A 14642-nucleotide genomic window follows, 5' to 3' on the forward strand; every position below is an offset into this window, starting at 1 on the left:
AAAAAAAAAAAAAAAAAAAAGAAAGTGAGATAAATCATAGCTACATTAGGACCATATAGCTAAGACTCATGGCCTGATTAACTTTCACCAGAGTTTTCTGATAATGATACCAGGAAGAAAATAAGGATTATTATTTTCTGAGGGGACTTCCCTGGTGGTCCAGTGGTTAAGAATCTGCCTTCCAATGCAGTGGACACAAGTTCTATTCCTGGTCGGGGAACTAAGATCCCACAGGCCGCGGGGCAACAAAGCTCGCGTGCCAGCACAGCCAAAATTACAAAAAAAAAAATTACTTTTCTGAGAGTGATAAATCTGGCTGAGAATTTAGGTATAGGATGAGACATTAAGCCAAGCTTCATTATTAACCCCATCAACAATATCCAGAGTGTGGCAGACACCATGATTTCAAACTAGTCTCAGGGGTGGAATGTCGTCATAGGTGGACTGACATAGGCCATTTCTAAGGTTGGCTGCCTCTGCCTGGACAACATGCCCCCTCGACCAAACACCCCTTCCCTGCCTGGCTAACCTCTAACTAATTCTTTGACAGTCAGTCCAAACACCCCTTCCTCAGAAAAGGTTTCCCTGACCTAGGCCCTCACCTCAAGCCTCGGCTGGGCTTCTCGCCCTGTTGCTCCCTCACTGCAGTAACTGCCTGGCACCCCTCCATGGCAGGGATGAGCACTGGCTCGTCTCTACCCCAGGAGCTGGACCCAGGCCCGGTATATACACGCTCAAGGCTCAGTCACCGCTCACAGAATGGATGAGTTGTCTCTTCAATTAAAACTGCCACAAGTATTCAAGCCAGGTGGTCAGCGGAGCCAGGCCGTGGTCACTGGGTGCGGGAGTGGAAGCCACAGGGACAACTGCCCTTGCTGGGAGCATCCTCTCCTGTCACACTGCCACGCCCCAGCTGTTCCTGGAGCAAAGCAGGCCAAGTGGGAAGGGCCTCCAGAGAGCAGAAGAAAGCTCAGTGTCCAAAGTAACTAAGAAGCCATGTGAACATCAGCAGTGGGGAAGACTGACCTGAAGGCTGGGCTGCCCGGAGGCCTGCAGCGCATGCTGTAGAGCTTGGCTGAAGAGATCATTGGTGATGGGCGTCCCTGACTGGACGCCGGATGACACCGGGGAGGTCCCTGAGGAATGGGCCTAGAGACAAACCAGGGTCAGCGCCACGCTCAGAGACACCTCAGTCTCCCAGCACATACCCACTGCTGTCACATCACCCCAGGGTGGCCTGGGTGCCCCACGACTGCCTCCCAGCAGGGGCCTGCACGAGACAACCACACAGAGGTACCCAAAAGCTCTCTATGTGGGAGGGAAAGGTTCTGTTGCTCCAGGGAGATGGAATGGAGCCCCCGACCTAGCCTAGGACCCAGCACTGGAAGAGATGGCCTTGGAAGCTGGAGTGACCGTCACCAGGAATGCTTAAGCCTGTGATGTCTGGCCACTTTCAGGGACAAGTAAGGGTGTATTATGTGACGGAAGGTTCTTCCAAAGTGCTGGCCGGAGTTAATCAGGCCCGTGATGAACCCCAGACTTCTCAGCCCTAAAGGCTGGTGACGGGAGGTCGCCTGAGCTGCAGCGGGAAACCCACCAGGGCTCCAGGTAGAGTTCGGCTCAAAGCAGATCCAGCACCAGGATCAGCAAAGGTAAATCCATTCTACCACTGGGACCTTCTCCCTTAGGGGCCTGGTCTTGATCTTCCCGCCCTCTCTCCATACCTGGGTACCAGGAGTTGGCGTGTGAGAGCTGCTCTCCGGAGTGCTGGCCAGGGCCAGGGCGGTGGCCAGCTCGCTCTGGGTGATAGGCCGGGGCCCGGCAGCTCCACTGTACCCCAGGGAAGCTGGGCGGGAGCTGGATGTGCTGCTCGAGGGCGTGGACCTGGCACTCTGAACGAGAGAGGCACCAAGAATCAGGGAAGCAGCCCTGTGACGTTCTCAGATGAAGCCCACCCCCGTTCCAGGAACAGTTCTCGGGGAACCTCCGCAAGCTGCCAGGTTCAGACAGCAACAGTATGACATAGCTGGGTCACCAAAGGGCCTCCGATCACCTCCCAGCTGGGGCGTGCCAGGTCCCAGGGAGGGGTGCATCCCCAGCACCAACTCCCCCAAATGGCAGGCAGCCAGGCCACTTACTGGGTGAAAGTCATCCTCATCATCAGAGAGCCCTTCAAACAGGAAGCCACCTGGAGGAGGGAGAACAGATTTCAGGAGGAAGACAGAGGCGCAGCTCCAGAATCTCAGCTCTAGTTACTCTCCAAATTCATATTTTCATCTCTCCCCTTGGAAAATTACAGGACAGATGCACTCCTTGACTCAAATTGAGAGTTCCCAAGGAACGCCCTCTGCCAGCACTATACATAGCTGCTGAGTAAAGCAAACCCCTGGACCACTGCCCGCTCCCGAGGGGCCCTGCGTTCCACTGTCCTGTGGCTCACCTGGCATATCCCGGTACGAGCTGGAGGGCATGCCCCGGGAAGAGGAGTCGGCCCCCGGCAGCGGGGTGCTGCCTGCCACCGAGTGCAGAACCAAGACAATGGCATTGACCAGAGCCGGGTGAGCAGGCACTAACCTGAGATGGGGCAGGAAGAAAGCCAAGTGTGACTAAGAAGGAAAGAGCACCCTTGGCCATGACAGGAATTCTGGGTGCCCCTAACAACAATCAAGTCACCCACGCCTGCCCTTCAATTTCCCAGTCTTCAGCACCTCCCTCCAGTCGGCTTGTGCTCCTGCTGCTCTGTCCCCAGGAACAGCAAGGCCTTCACCCTCTGGCCCCCCTGCAGATGCTTCACCTTCCCCCTGGCAATGCATGATGGGACATGCACAGCCCAGGAGGCTCAGGGGTCAGTTTCTGGTCTGGACTCCACCACTGCTTCCCTGGGCAATCTTTGACAGGTCCCTTCTCTTTCAGGCTTTGGCTATTTTCTTCACTTGCAAATAAGGGGACACAACCTCTACTATCCCTTCCAGCTCTAAAATTTTGGGATGTATGCACCTGTTTCTTTCCCAGCTTAAAATTCTTCAAAGGCTCCCTAATATCTACTGAATGAGATCTAAAGTGAGCATGGCCTGCAAAGCCACCTCCCTCAGAACCCTGCTTCATCCCAACATCTCTGCATGCCCCTGCCCTTGGGCTTGTTATTCCCCCCATAGCCCTTGCTCCTTCTCACCTCCTGACACATTTAGAAGACAGATTTGGGGGACGGGCTGCAAGAGCAGAATCCAGGGCGACGATTAGGTTTCTGGCCCGACCATGGGAGAGATAGGGTCCCCTTAATAAGATGGGTATACTTACGTATCAAGCATGTTGGGATCAGCAAAGACAGAGAAGAGGTCCTTGTCCTGGAGAACCCCTGAAGGAGAACAGGGCTCACCTCAGAGACTGGAAATTTAGCCAGATCCAGTGGCATATCCCGGTACGAGCTGGAGGGCATGCCCCGGGAAGAGGAGTCGGCCCCCGGCAGCGGGGTGCTGCCTGCCACCGAGTGCAGAACCAAGACAATGGCATTGACCAGAGCCGGGTGAGCAGGCACTAACCTGAGATGGGGCAGGAAGAAAGCCAAGTGTGACTAAGAAGGAAAGAGCACCCTTGGCCATGACAGGAATTCTGGGTGCCCCTAACAACAATCAAGTCACCCACGCCTGCCCTTCAATTTCCCAGTCTTCAGCACCTCCCTCCAGTCGGCTTGTGCTCCTGCTGCTCTGTCCCCAGGAACAGCAAGGCCTTCACCCTCTGGCCCCCCTGCAGATGCTTCACCTTCCCCCTGGCAATGCATGATGGGACATGCACAGCCCAGGAGGCTCAGGGGTCAGTTTCTGGTCTGGACTCCACCACTGCTTCCCTGGGCAATCTTTGACAGGTCCCTTCTCTTTCAGGCTTTGGCTATTTTCTTCACTTGCAAATAAGGGGACACAACCTCTACTATCCCTTCCAGCTCTAAAATTTTGGGATGTATGCACCTGTTTCTTTCCCAGCTTAAAATTCTTCAAAGGCTCCCTAATATCTACTGAATGAGATCTAAAGTGAGCATGGCCTGCAAAGCCACCTCCCTCAGAACCCTGCTTCATCCCAACATCTCTGCATGCCCCTGCCCTTGGGCTTGTTATTCCCCCCATAGCCCTTGCTCCTTCTCACCTCCTGACACATTTAGAAGACAGATTTGGGGGACGGGCTGCAAGAGCAGAATCCAGGGCGACGATTAGGTTTCTGGCCCGACCATGGGAGAGATAGGGTCCCCTTAATAAGATGGGTATACTTACGTATCAAGCATGTTGGGATCAGCAAAGACAGAGAAGAGGTCCTTGTCCTGGAGAACCCCTGAAGGAGAACAGGGCTCACCTCAGAGACTGGAAATTTAGCCAGATCCAGTGGGGAGAAGAGACTTCAGGCCTCAGAGCAACCGGCTTAACAGGGACACAAGACTACAAAGCAGCCCTCATGAGAAGAGGGGGAAACAAAAGCCCCAGCAGCACAACCACGTGCTCTCCATCTTGTTCCCTACTTGCCCCCCGCACTTAGGTTACATGCTGTGTACCACTACACCAGCCTCTTTTCCCCTTATCTCTGGGTTCTTCCCTTATCCATCAAGGTGTGCAGGAAGTCCTCCCTGATGGCTGTGGCTGGGCTAACAGCTGCCCTCACATGGCTTCCTCATAGTCTCATTTCTGATGTTAGTCAGGCCATATTTTCGCTGTGGGACTGACAACTCTTGGAGGGTTGAGTGTATGGAATACATCTGGATTATTCCCCCTCCAGCCACAAGACCAGTGATTCTTCACAAGATGGTCCAAGGTTCTTTAAGGTCATTGCCTCCTCCTGGTTTCTCCTTCTCCAACAGCTCCTATTTCCTTAAGCTCAGCCTTGCACTTACCAAGAGCAATGGGGTCACTGCTGAGGCCTGGGGTGGCCACAATGATCTGATCCAGAGATTCCTTATTGCTGAGCATCTTAAAGACCTGCAACAGAAGTGGGGAGGGCTGAGCACTCCAACTAGCTCAATGCACTCAGCAAATACCCACACTCTGCTGAGGTACTTTCTCCCTCTAAGTGCTTTTGCACATACACCACCGCAATGGGACAGTAGCCCCAGGAAACAGATGAACCTCTTTTTTCTCTGAGATCATGGCTTACTGGAGGGGAAACAAACAATATAAAAGCAAGTGCACAATAAACCTTCAGTCTCTGGTCTTTTCCCCCATTTACAGTTCTAGTGCTTCCAAAATAAAAGCTCCCACTAAAAGCCCAATAACAAAGGTTTCTCTAGATCCCAAAAGTCCTTTTCAATCTCCACACAATTAACATTTCACATTTATATATATTGGGAAGTATGCAGCTGTATTAATCTTTTTTTTTTTTTTTTGCGTTACGCAGGCCTCTCACTGTTGTGGCCTCTCCCATGGCAGAGCACAGGCTCCGGATGCGCAGGCTCAGCGGCCATGGCTCACGGGCCTAGCCGCTCCGTGGCATGTGGGATCTTCCCGGACCGGGGCGCGAACCCATGTCCCCTGCATCAGCAGGCGGACTCTCAACCACTGCACCACCAGGGAAGCCCTGCAGCTGTATTAATCTTGATTATCAACTCTCCTATAGAAAGACATCAGTGTGGGCTTCCCTGGTGGCGCAGTGGTTGAGGGTCCGCCTGCCGATGCAGGGGACATGGGTTCGTGCCCCGGTCCGGGAGGGTCCCGCGTGCCGCGGAGCGGCTGGGCCCGTGAGCCATGGCCGCTGGGCCTGCGCATCCGGAGCCTGTGCTCCGCAATGGGAGAGGCCACAGCAGTGAGAGGCCCGCGTACCACAAAAAAAAAAAAAAAAGAAAGACATCAGTGCATTTTCCCAGTGAGGAAATCCTGGTAAGGAGTTGGGGGCAGGCAGTTCAGCCAAAGTCAAAGAATGAGGCCCAGCAGAAACAGTATATGCATCCTTTGCTGTAACCATATTCATTCCATGAGGCCAATGTCAGGAGAGGTTGTATCATTATCATTAGAGGGAATCAACAACGCCTAGCTGAGAGCCTCTTTGGGGGAAGATAGGGCTCTACTGAGACCCACAGACATGGCAAAAACTCCCCAAGGAACTCTTGGGAGCCTTGGCAACCGGCTTCCAGCTGCCTCTCTACACCACTTCAACCCCTCTCCAGCAGGCCTGGCAAGCATCTCACAGGGGGCTCAGCACATACTCACCGCCTCCCTGTAGGAGGAGCTGCTGTGCAGGGCAGTGTGCAGCACCCGGAACTCCCGCAGGGCAGCCACTTTGTCCACAGGTTCTGGGGACAAGACACTCAGTTACCCTACAACCCAGCCCTGCCCCTGCTGCAGACGCACAACATCACTTCAGCAAGTGCCCAGATGCAGGCTCCCTTCCCTCATCACCCCCCTAGAAATGGGCACCCAATCAGAAAAAAACATTTATGCCATAGATGTGTAAACTGCACTCTCTTTTAAGCATCTTCAGTAGATAAACAAATTCAAGTTCCAGCAGAGGGGAATCTTACCACATGAAAGAGACTGTTCTGATCAAATCCCACTGCAGGAGTTCTAGGCTTTTCACATTTGGAAAGGAGGAGGGTATAAGGAACTCAGCAGACTTTTGTGCAATGATTTAAAATAAGTGCTGCAAGCCATCTGAACAATATGGAGCTATGCTGACACAATATGTTAAGAGAAAGAAATAGAACATAGTTGTATGTGCATTCTCTAGTAAAACTTTGTGATGTGTGTCAGTGTGCACGTGGGCCAAGGCTGGAAGGGAACAAGCTAGGGTGACAGGATCAGGGGTAACTCTTTTCTTTTGGATATCTTCTTTCAGGCCTCTGTAATATTATTTTGATTAAAAAAAAACCAAATACAACAACGACCAAGAAAACACTGTACTTCTAGGGTTCTTAACAAACTCATCACATGTCTAAAAACAAGCATGTCACTGGGACTCAAAGCTCCTTTTTGATCTTTGGACACAATGACTCATATATATGGGAAAGTTTAGCAGTTGTCTTAGTTTTACTTGGTCACTTTACTATTTAGGACATCAGCCCATCTCACAGGTAAAGAAATTTGGGTAAAAGAAGGGGAAGTAGGCAGGAAGTCCACCCTGGGTCACACTTTTAAAAGTGTGGTGACCCTCACCCAAAACGGCTACTTGTGATTATATGGACTGTGTACTGCCCAACTCCAGACGCACCATTCCCAGAGCAAGGTGAACAGCACCCCTAGGGTTCAGTGTGGCAACCACATCCTTACCTATAGCTCTAATCAGGAGGGTTGTCTCTTTTGAAAAATATTCACCTCAAGTAAATTACCTAATTTATTCATTCAACAAACCTGTGCTAAGCATTTACTCCATGGTTTTGGAGTAAATCTTGTTTTGTGCAAGACACAGGAATAGAAAAAGTGAGAGTCCCTGCCATCAAGGAACTTAACAGTAGGAGAAATGAGACTGGATTAAACACACACACACAATTACAAAATACCACGCTGAGGACTTCAACAGAGGCATGGACCACAGCGAGGGCATTAGGAACATGGAGGCAGACAGCCATTACTGAGAGGGAGGCCCACACAGAGCTGCCTCCCAGAAGGGAATGTTTGAGAGGGATATTTAAGGTAAAGCAGATGTTTACTGGGAAGAGAAGGTATTCCAGGCCTAAGTAAGAATGAGTGCAAAGGCATGGAAGAATATAAGAGGTGCTTCGAAGGAACAGTAAGTCATTCTTGGTGGCTGGAGCCCGGGGTACACACCCCTGCTCAAACAGCAGGCCTAAGTGAGATCCTAAAGGGATTTGTAACCCTCTGCGGAGAACCACCAAAAGGGTCCAGGTGGGAAGAAAGAAACTGACACCTTTTCCTCCTACAGGATCTAATCTGGTGGGAGATAAAAGAAATGTGCTTCCTTTTGGAAGAACACTCAAGGATAAAATACTTAAAATGCTGTCACAAAAGTTTATTTTCAAATCTAAAAGTTTATTTTCACCTCCCAATAAAAAGTCCGTTTGTTTCAAAAATAAATCTCCAGGCAGAAGGAGGGATGAAAAGGACTCAAAATCTTAAGCCCACAATCAGCTAAGAGTTACGCTTGTCTCTTTAACATCTCTGAGCTAGTTTCACCCTTTGGAAGTGAGAGGCAGCCAGCTCAGTGGAAAGAACATGGGCTCTTGAGCCAGGAAAACCTGGATTCACATCCCAGCTCTTACATTCATTTTCTAAGCAGGTGACCTTGAATAAATACCTTTCTAACCCTATTTTTCTTGTCTATAAAATGCTAATGCTGTTACCCTACCCTCCTGAGCCACTGTAATGACTAAATGAGATATCAAAGAGAAACAATCTGGCTGGAAGAAGCAACAAATGCTACTTTCCTTCTGTCAATCCCCTCCAGCCAAAGATCAGAGGGGTACACCTACAGTTGAGCAAGTTGCGTTTACTGCTCTTACAGAGAGAGTGCCACCACGAGAACCATGGGGCATCTCAATAAGAGGGAGTCAGAAAGAACTTACAGGATTTGGGCTTTGGTTGGGTGACTTGGCGGGTGAAGTTTAAGGAAGCAGGATTTTGCTCTGGATTAGAGGCTGTCAGGAAGTGGGGGTGATTTTATGATCACGTATCTTAATAATTCTTATCTAGAAGGAAGGAAAACTAGCGCAAGATGAAAGCTGTAATTGGTAAAGAAGCAGCAGTCACTCATAATAGCCAGCATAGAGGGATATTTGGTCATTTTTATGGTTTGGACAATGTTCATGTTTTTGTCTCTGTTCAGAAATGAGAAGAATCTTGTTTTTGTCTTGATCCATTACAGTCCCAGAGTGAGTGGCCTTGTAGATGTTGGTGACCTGTGAAATTGTTCATGTTTCAAGGCCTAGCTGAAGGCCAGGCCAGCCCCCAGATGTCAGAGACTGCCTTTCTCTTTCTCACTTCCCATCAGGGTACAAAAGAAGATCTTTTTGTCCTTTATGTTTAGAATTGAAAAGAGGAAAAATTTCAAGCTGATAACAAGTCAAAGCAATCGTGAACATTATTAAAATATGTCAAACTGCCCGTTTTTAACAAAGCTAATCTCTTATACAGCTTAGCTTTATCTTTGGGGAGCCTTTTAAAACACAGATGCAAAATTTAAATTCCAAGCAGCACCTTTTATTAATAAGTCAAAAAAGCATTAGAGGCTTTGTATGTTTTCTCCAAGAGCTACTTTCATACCACTCAAATATTTTCAAACTTCAGGAAAATAAATTATCAGTATAGCAGGAGTGAGGTGACTGAACAAATCACCACCTGCAACAGTTTGTGCGAAGATTTGCTAACATGAGAGCACACTACAGCATTTAGAGGAAAGCAGAGAGTTCCCAGCTTTTTTCTAATGAGAACAACAACAACAATAACAAAAATACAAAGTTCACTCCCTTAGGGAGGAATTTAAATAGACACATTCTCCCCACCCCATTAAAACAGTGGGTAATGAACTTAAAAGTAGAGAAACAAATCCCTTTCTGTTAGTGGCACTGGCAGCAAGATCAAAATTGTACTCTGTTAATCAATGTGATCTAATCCAATAAGTAATAAAGATACCCTCTATTATCATCTCAGTAAATCACCCCTTTGTTCCACCCAGGCCCTTGCCTCAAGAACACACACAGACCCCCCTTCCAGGCCCTTGCCTCAAGAACACACACAGACCCTCCTTCACTTGTAGATATTACAGAAGCCCTGCCTAACAGACAGCACTCTCTCACCCGGTTTCTGATCGGGCTCAGGCCAGGACTTGCGCAGAACATGGACTGTGGACCCAGGCTGAATGCCATAGAAGTCAAGGGTCTGATCATCTTTTAGCTTCCGGCCACAGTAGATCAGATCTAAAAAAAAAAAAGAACTGTTCATTTATATTTTGCTCCTCAAAACAATTTAAATGATTTTTGTCCCCTAAGAACCTTATCTTGATTGGACAGATAGCTAGAGAATGATATACGCTTTTAAAAGTACTCTTACTTAATAAATACATTTTTAATTTTTTTTATTTGGCTGTGTTGGGTCTTCGTCGCTGCAAGCAGGCTCTCTCTAATTGTGGTGAGCGGGGGCTACTCTTCGTTGCGGTGCGCAGGCTTCTCATTGCGGTGGCTTCTCTTGTTGCGGAGCATGGGCTCTAGGCGCGCGGGCTTCAGTTGCTGTGGCATGTGGACTCAGTAGTTGTGGCACACAAGCTTAGTTGCTCCGTGGCATGTGGGATCTTCCCGGACCAGAGCTCAAACCCGTGTCCCCTGCACTGGCAGGCGGATTCTTAACCACTGCGCCACCAGGGAAGCCCAATAAATACATTTTAATAACAACTGTTAGTGAGCGCAAACTGATAAAAACACAGAATCTATGCAGGAAAACTCTAGAGCTTAACATCATGGAGACTGCTCAATTTAAATGAATGGGAAAATGCAACAATAAAAAAGGATGAACCCCATATTTTTATGACTGAAAACACACTTTTTGACAGCTTATACCATTTTGCCAGTTTATATGACATTGCGTTTATAATATAATTTAATTATATTCATTTTCACTGCCGGGGCCTGGGTTCAATCCCTGGTGGGGGAACTAAGATTCCGCAAGCCACGCAGGGAGGGGAAGGAAAGGAGAGAGGGAGGGAGGGAGGGAAGAAGGAAGCAAGGAAGGAAGGAAGGAAGGAAGAAATTATATTTAAACTCCTTCCTCCTCCATTTAGAATGCCCTTGCCATCTGTCCTTTTTCACTGCCTTCCCTCTAACCAACCAGCCAACCAAAAATCCTTCTAACCACCCCTTAATACCCAGCTCAAATGCCATATACTGAGGGGCTTTCCCTAGCCAGCTCCTCCTTCCTAACCTAAATTTTTTTTTTTTTTTTTTTTTTTGGCTGTGCCGGGTCTTAGTTGCATCACGCAGGCTTCTTAGTTGGGGCATGCGAATTCTCAGTTGCAGCACGCATGCAGGATCTAGTTCCCTGACCAGGGATTGAACCCAGGCCCCCTGCATTGGGAGCACGGAGTCTTACCCATTGGACCACCAGGGAAGCCTCCCTACCCCAAACTCTTGCTCTATCAGAGAAAGAATTCAACAATGTCATAGTTAAGGAATGTTGTGATAAAGTAGCTCAGTATAACGAAGGACTAAAATGGCAACAATAGTTTCATTATGATTTGTGTTTCTATTCACCCAACAACAATCACTTCCATTATGATTTGTGTTTCTATTCACCCAACAACAATCACCTCCCTGGAGTGTTAACATTAGGAGACAAATCCCAAACTCTTAATTTACCCTTTAATTCCAGAATTATTCTCCCCCAAAAGAGATCAGAGCAGCAGCCCATCCCTAGTCCACAGAGACTCACCGATCAGTTCGGGGTCTGGAACAGACTCCTGGAGTTTGCCAGCAATGAGCTGCTTCAGAAATGAAATACTATAGCCTCCCAGTGAGTATTCTCCGAGCTCTGTCTCTGGCAACCGAAGAATAGATTTGGGGGCAAGTGGCTGGTCAGCCAGCTTCACCGCCAGGTGCCAATCTGAGAGAGACATCCTCTCTCTTTCGCGCTCTCTCTTTCTCCCTGTAAAGGAACAAAGCCTTAGTGGTTAAAGGACAGACCACCACCCTACACCGCCCCCACCCCACCAGGGGGCTGAATGAGAGGTAATTCAGGGTGACACTTGGAAAAGCGCAAGATGCAACATCAGGAGGCCAGAACTAGAACCTGGGGTCCTCTCTTCACTCATCCTATGACAGACAGCAAGGGACTTCAGCTCTCTAAGCCTCAGTTTCTTCAGCTTTAAAGTGGACATAAAAATGTCATGCCAGCTAATACGAATGTTGTGAGGTTCAAATGAGATCATCCAACACTCTCCCTTATGTACACTCCGTGTTTCTTCATCAACTCTTGCTTTAACTACCACACAGATTTACAACAAGCTCCCTGCCTCTGGCCTCTCCCTCAACCAAATATCCATGCTGCCACCCAAGCCATCATTTTATTATTTATTTTTTATTTATTTTTTTTTTCGGTACGCGGGCCTCTCACTGTTGTGGCCTCTCCCGTTGCGGAGCACAGGCTTCGGACGCGCAGGCTCAGCGGCCATGGCTCACGGGCCCAGCTGCTCCGCGGCATGTGGGATCCTCCCGGGCCGGGGCACGACCCCGCGTCCCCTGCATCGGCAGGCGGACTCTCAACCACTGCGCCACCAGGGAAGCCCCCAAGCCATCATTTTAAAACACAGATCTGATCAAGTTACTCCTCTGCTTAGAATCCCTCCAATGACTCCAGACCACCTCTATAAATAAGTCTATACGGCACAGCCTGGCTTTAAAAAACATTCACAACTGTTCTCTCTGCCAGCCTTCCTCTTCAAGAGCTCTGGGCTGCCCCACCCTCCCCAAGCCTGGATTCAAAACAAAGCTCTCCCCCACTTTATACCTCCGCTCATCTGCTAACCCTGCATGTAACTCCTCTTCTCTCTTCCATCTCTAAGCAAACGCCCATCAAGACCAACCCAAATACAACCTCTCCTGTCCCCTCTCTCTTCCCTCTATTGTTGTCATATTCCCTCATGGCAAAGGGTTACAAATATCTATTTACTTCTCAATCTCCCCCGCATCCCATTCTTAGAGGCTCTTGAAAGCAAAGACCAGAACTTTTGGTCGCTACTGTCCCAATGCCCAGTACTTATGGGTGCCCAGAAAATGAATCAAAAACCTGAGGGAAGAACCTTGTAAGGCAAGATAAGCCCTTGCTATAATCATTATTGCTTCCAAAGTGGCTTCTTTGTAAGAGGAAAGAAAAGGCTTCAGAGGCTGCCTAGCAGACCCTAAGGCATTCTCAAACCGTCCATCTCCAGGTTTATGGCAGGGAAGGAAATGGGGCTTTTAATCTACCATATCTCATTTAATCCTCACAACTGTTCCCTGAGACAGGAATTCTTTTACATACTACAGACAAAGGAACCGAGACTCAGAAAGGTGAAGTCAGTGGCCCAAGGTCACTGATAGTTTATATTGGGACAGGGACACTACCTTTTGGGTAACGACCCCACCGCTCCCACTGGACCAGCTAACTAGTCAACATACGTCGAGCCCGCGCGACCCAGGACCCAGCGCCCTCACCCGTCCCGCGGAACGAACCCGGCCGCAGGGCCGCCGGTGTAAACACTCACTCAGGTCCTCTCGCCGGAAACAGGAAGCCTCGCGCTGCGTTCTGGGAGTTGCAGTTCCTACTGTGGCCCCCGCCCCTTTATAAATAGCCAGCCTGCAAGTGGCGCTAGTCGTAAAGCTTCCGGTTCCAGGGGGGGCGTGGCTCCTCCGCGCTTTGAAAGTTCCGGCGGGAGAGCGTCTTCGTGCTTTCGTCGGGGAGGAGTCTAGATCTGTCAGTGTTCCAGGGCGCGGGTCACGAGAGCGGGGCTTGGCGTGAGGTTTACAGCCCCGCGATTCCCCCACTGTCCTGGGACGCATGCAGAGTCCTTCGGTTACTACAGGTCCTTAGAGCGCCGCAGGTGGGAACTCCCACTGCCAGGCTCTTGGCCACACCGCGGACCCCGGATCCCCTCCCGCCTCAACCCTTCGCTCCCAGAGGGCCCTTTCCCGAGCGGCCTCTTCAGACACGCCTCAACCTTGCAGCCCTCACCAGAAAACGGCCTGCCTTCGGGTGAAGTCAGCCTCTTCTGTGCTTCTCGCCTCTGGCTTCTCGTGGCGACCCTACCTTTGAGGGCATACCAGGAACCCAACGATGACTTCCTCCAAAAGTTGGTTCGTAGAGAGAAGTTACCAAGCTGGGTTCCTCTTACGCCCCAGCATGCAATGGTGGGAATCAATTCGGGGAGGGCAATTTCCGCTGAATTCTTAGAGTAGTCCCTTGGTATCCGCGGGGGCTTTCTCCCAGGACCCCCGCCCCCCACCCCGTGGATACCAAAACCCGCGGATACTTAAATCCCTTATATAAAATGGCATAGTACAGTCGGCCCTCCGTATGCTCGGATGCGGAGCCCGCCGGTACAGAGGGCTGACTGTTAGATGCGCGATTAGAATAGATGGTGTTTGCACAGAGGTTAGGATTAGCCAACTATTCTGATTGGACTCTACTCGAGGAATTAATTCAAGGACTAAGGAAAGCAAAAAACAAAAAAACCCACAGGTGAATAAAAAAATAATGAGGTTGGTCCTAGCAACTAAAGGCTGATCCGGTGTGCACAAACGTAAAAGGATGACTCTGCAACGTCCCAATGTACAGCCTGGGGCATCAACTGTGAGCAGGATAGCTTGACTGAGGAGAGCAGGTAAACTGCAGGGTCTCGGAGGGCCTGACACTGGAGGCTAGTCACTCCTCTGCTCTTCTAATACGGGAGATTTTCATGAAAGTCTGTCACTGTCTTCTTGCTGAACCCTAGGTTCCTCATAGTTGTCCCCAAAGTAGCCTCTCCCCCATCCTACCCATTTTTAGATATAACCTTTCTTTCAGAAATCCTTCCTAACTATCCAGCCCTCTTTAAGCTCCTTCTTCTCTTATCTACTAAGGTACTTGCACCTGAACCACATACTTTAGTGTTTTATTAAACTTTGTTCAGTACTGTGCCTTGACTGCCTGCCGGAGAAGACAGGGACCCTGTCTTCATCTGGTTTTCCTCATAGCAGAACTGAATATACTAGG

General features: G+C 49.5%; 1 protein-coding gene across 3 annotated transcripts in view; it reads right to left on the reverse strand.

The window, feature by feature from the left end:
- The window catches only part of UBL7 (ubiquitin like 7), a 14021-nt gene extending 840 nt beyond the window's left edge, over positions 1-13181 (reverse strand). The window contains exons 1-10 of one of the 3 annotated variants that reach the window (XM_007446674.1): positions 13106-13181; positions 11346-11558; positions 9722-9841; positions 6183-6265; positions 4874-4958; positions 4263-4320; positions 2441-2574; positions 2139-2188; positions 1725-1892; positions 1027-1149 (exon numbers count right to left, since the gene is read on the reverse strand). In XM_007446674.1, the coding sequence (XP_007446736.1) occupies positions 1027-1149; positions 1725-1892; positions 2139-2188; positions 2441-2574; positions 4263-4320; positions 4874-4958; positions 6183-6265; positions 9722-9841; positions 11346-11529 (1005 nt within the window). In that variant the 5' untranslated portion in view covers positions 11530-11558; positions 13106-13181. Of the gene's footprint in view, positions 1-1026; positions 1150-1724; positions 1893-2138; positions 2189-2440; positions 2575-4262; positions 4321-4873; positions 4959-6182; positions 6266-9721; positions 9842-11345; positions 11559-13035 lie in introns of all 3 variants that reach the window. The other 2 variants (XM_007446675.1, XM_007446676.1) reach the window with 2 other exon arrangements.
- Between the last annotated feature and the right edge of the window lie 1461 nt (positions 13182-14642).

The sequence above is a fragment of the Lipotes vexillifer genome, unplaced genomic scaffold, assembly GCF_000442215.2.
Source record: "Lipotes vexillifer unplaced genomic scaffold, Lipotes_vexillifer_v1.1 scaffold242, whole genome shotgun sequence".
In the NCBI taxonomy this organism is placed as follows: Eukaryota; Metazoa; Chordata; class Mammalia; order Artiodactyla; family Lipotidae; genus Lipotes; species Lipotes vexillifer.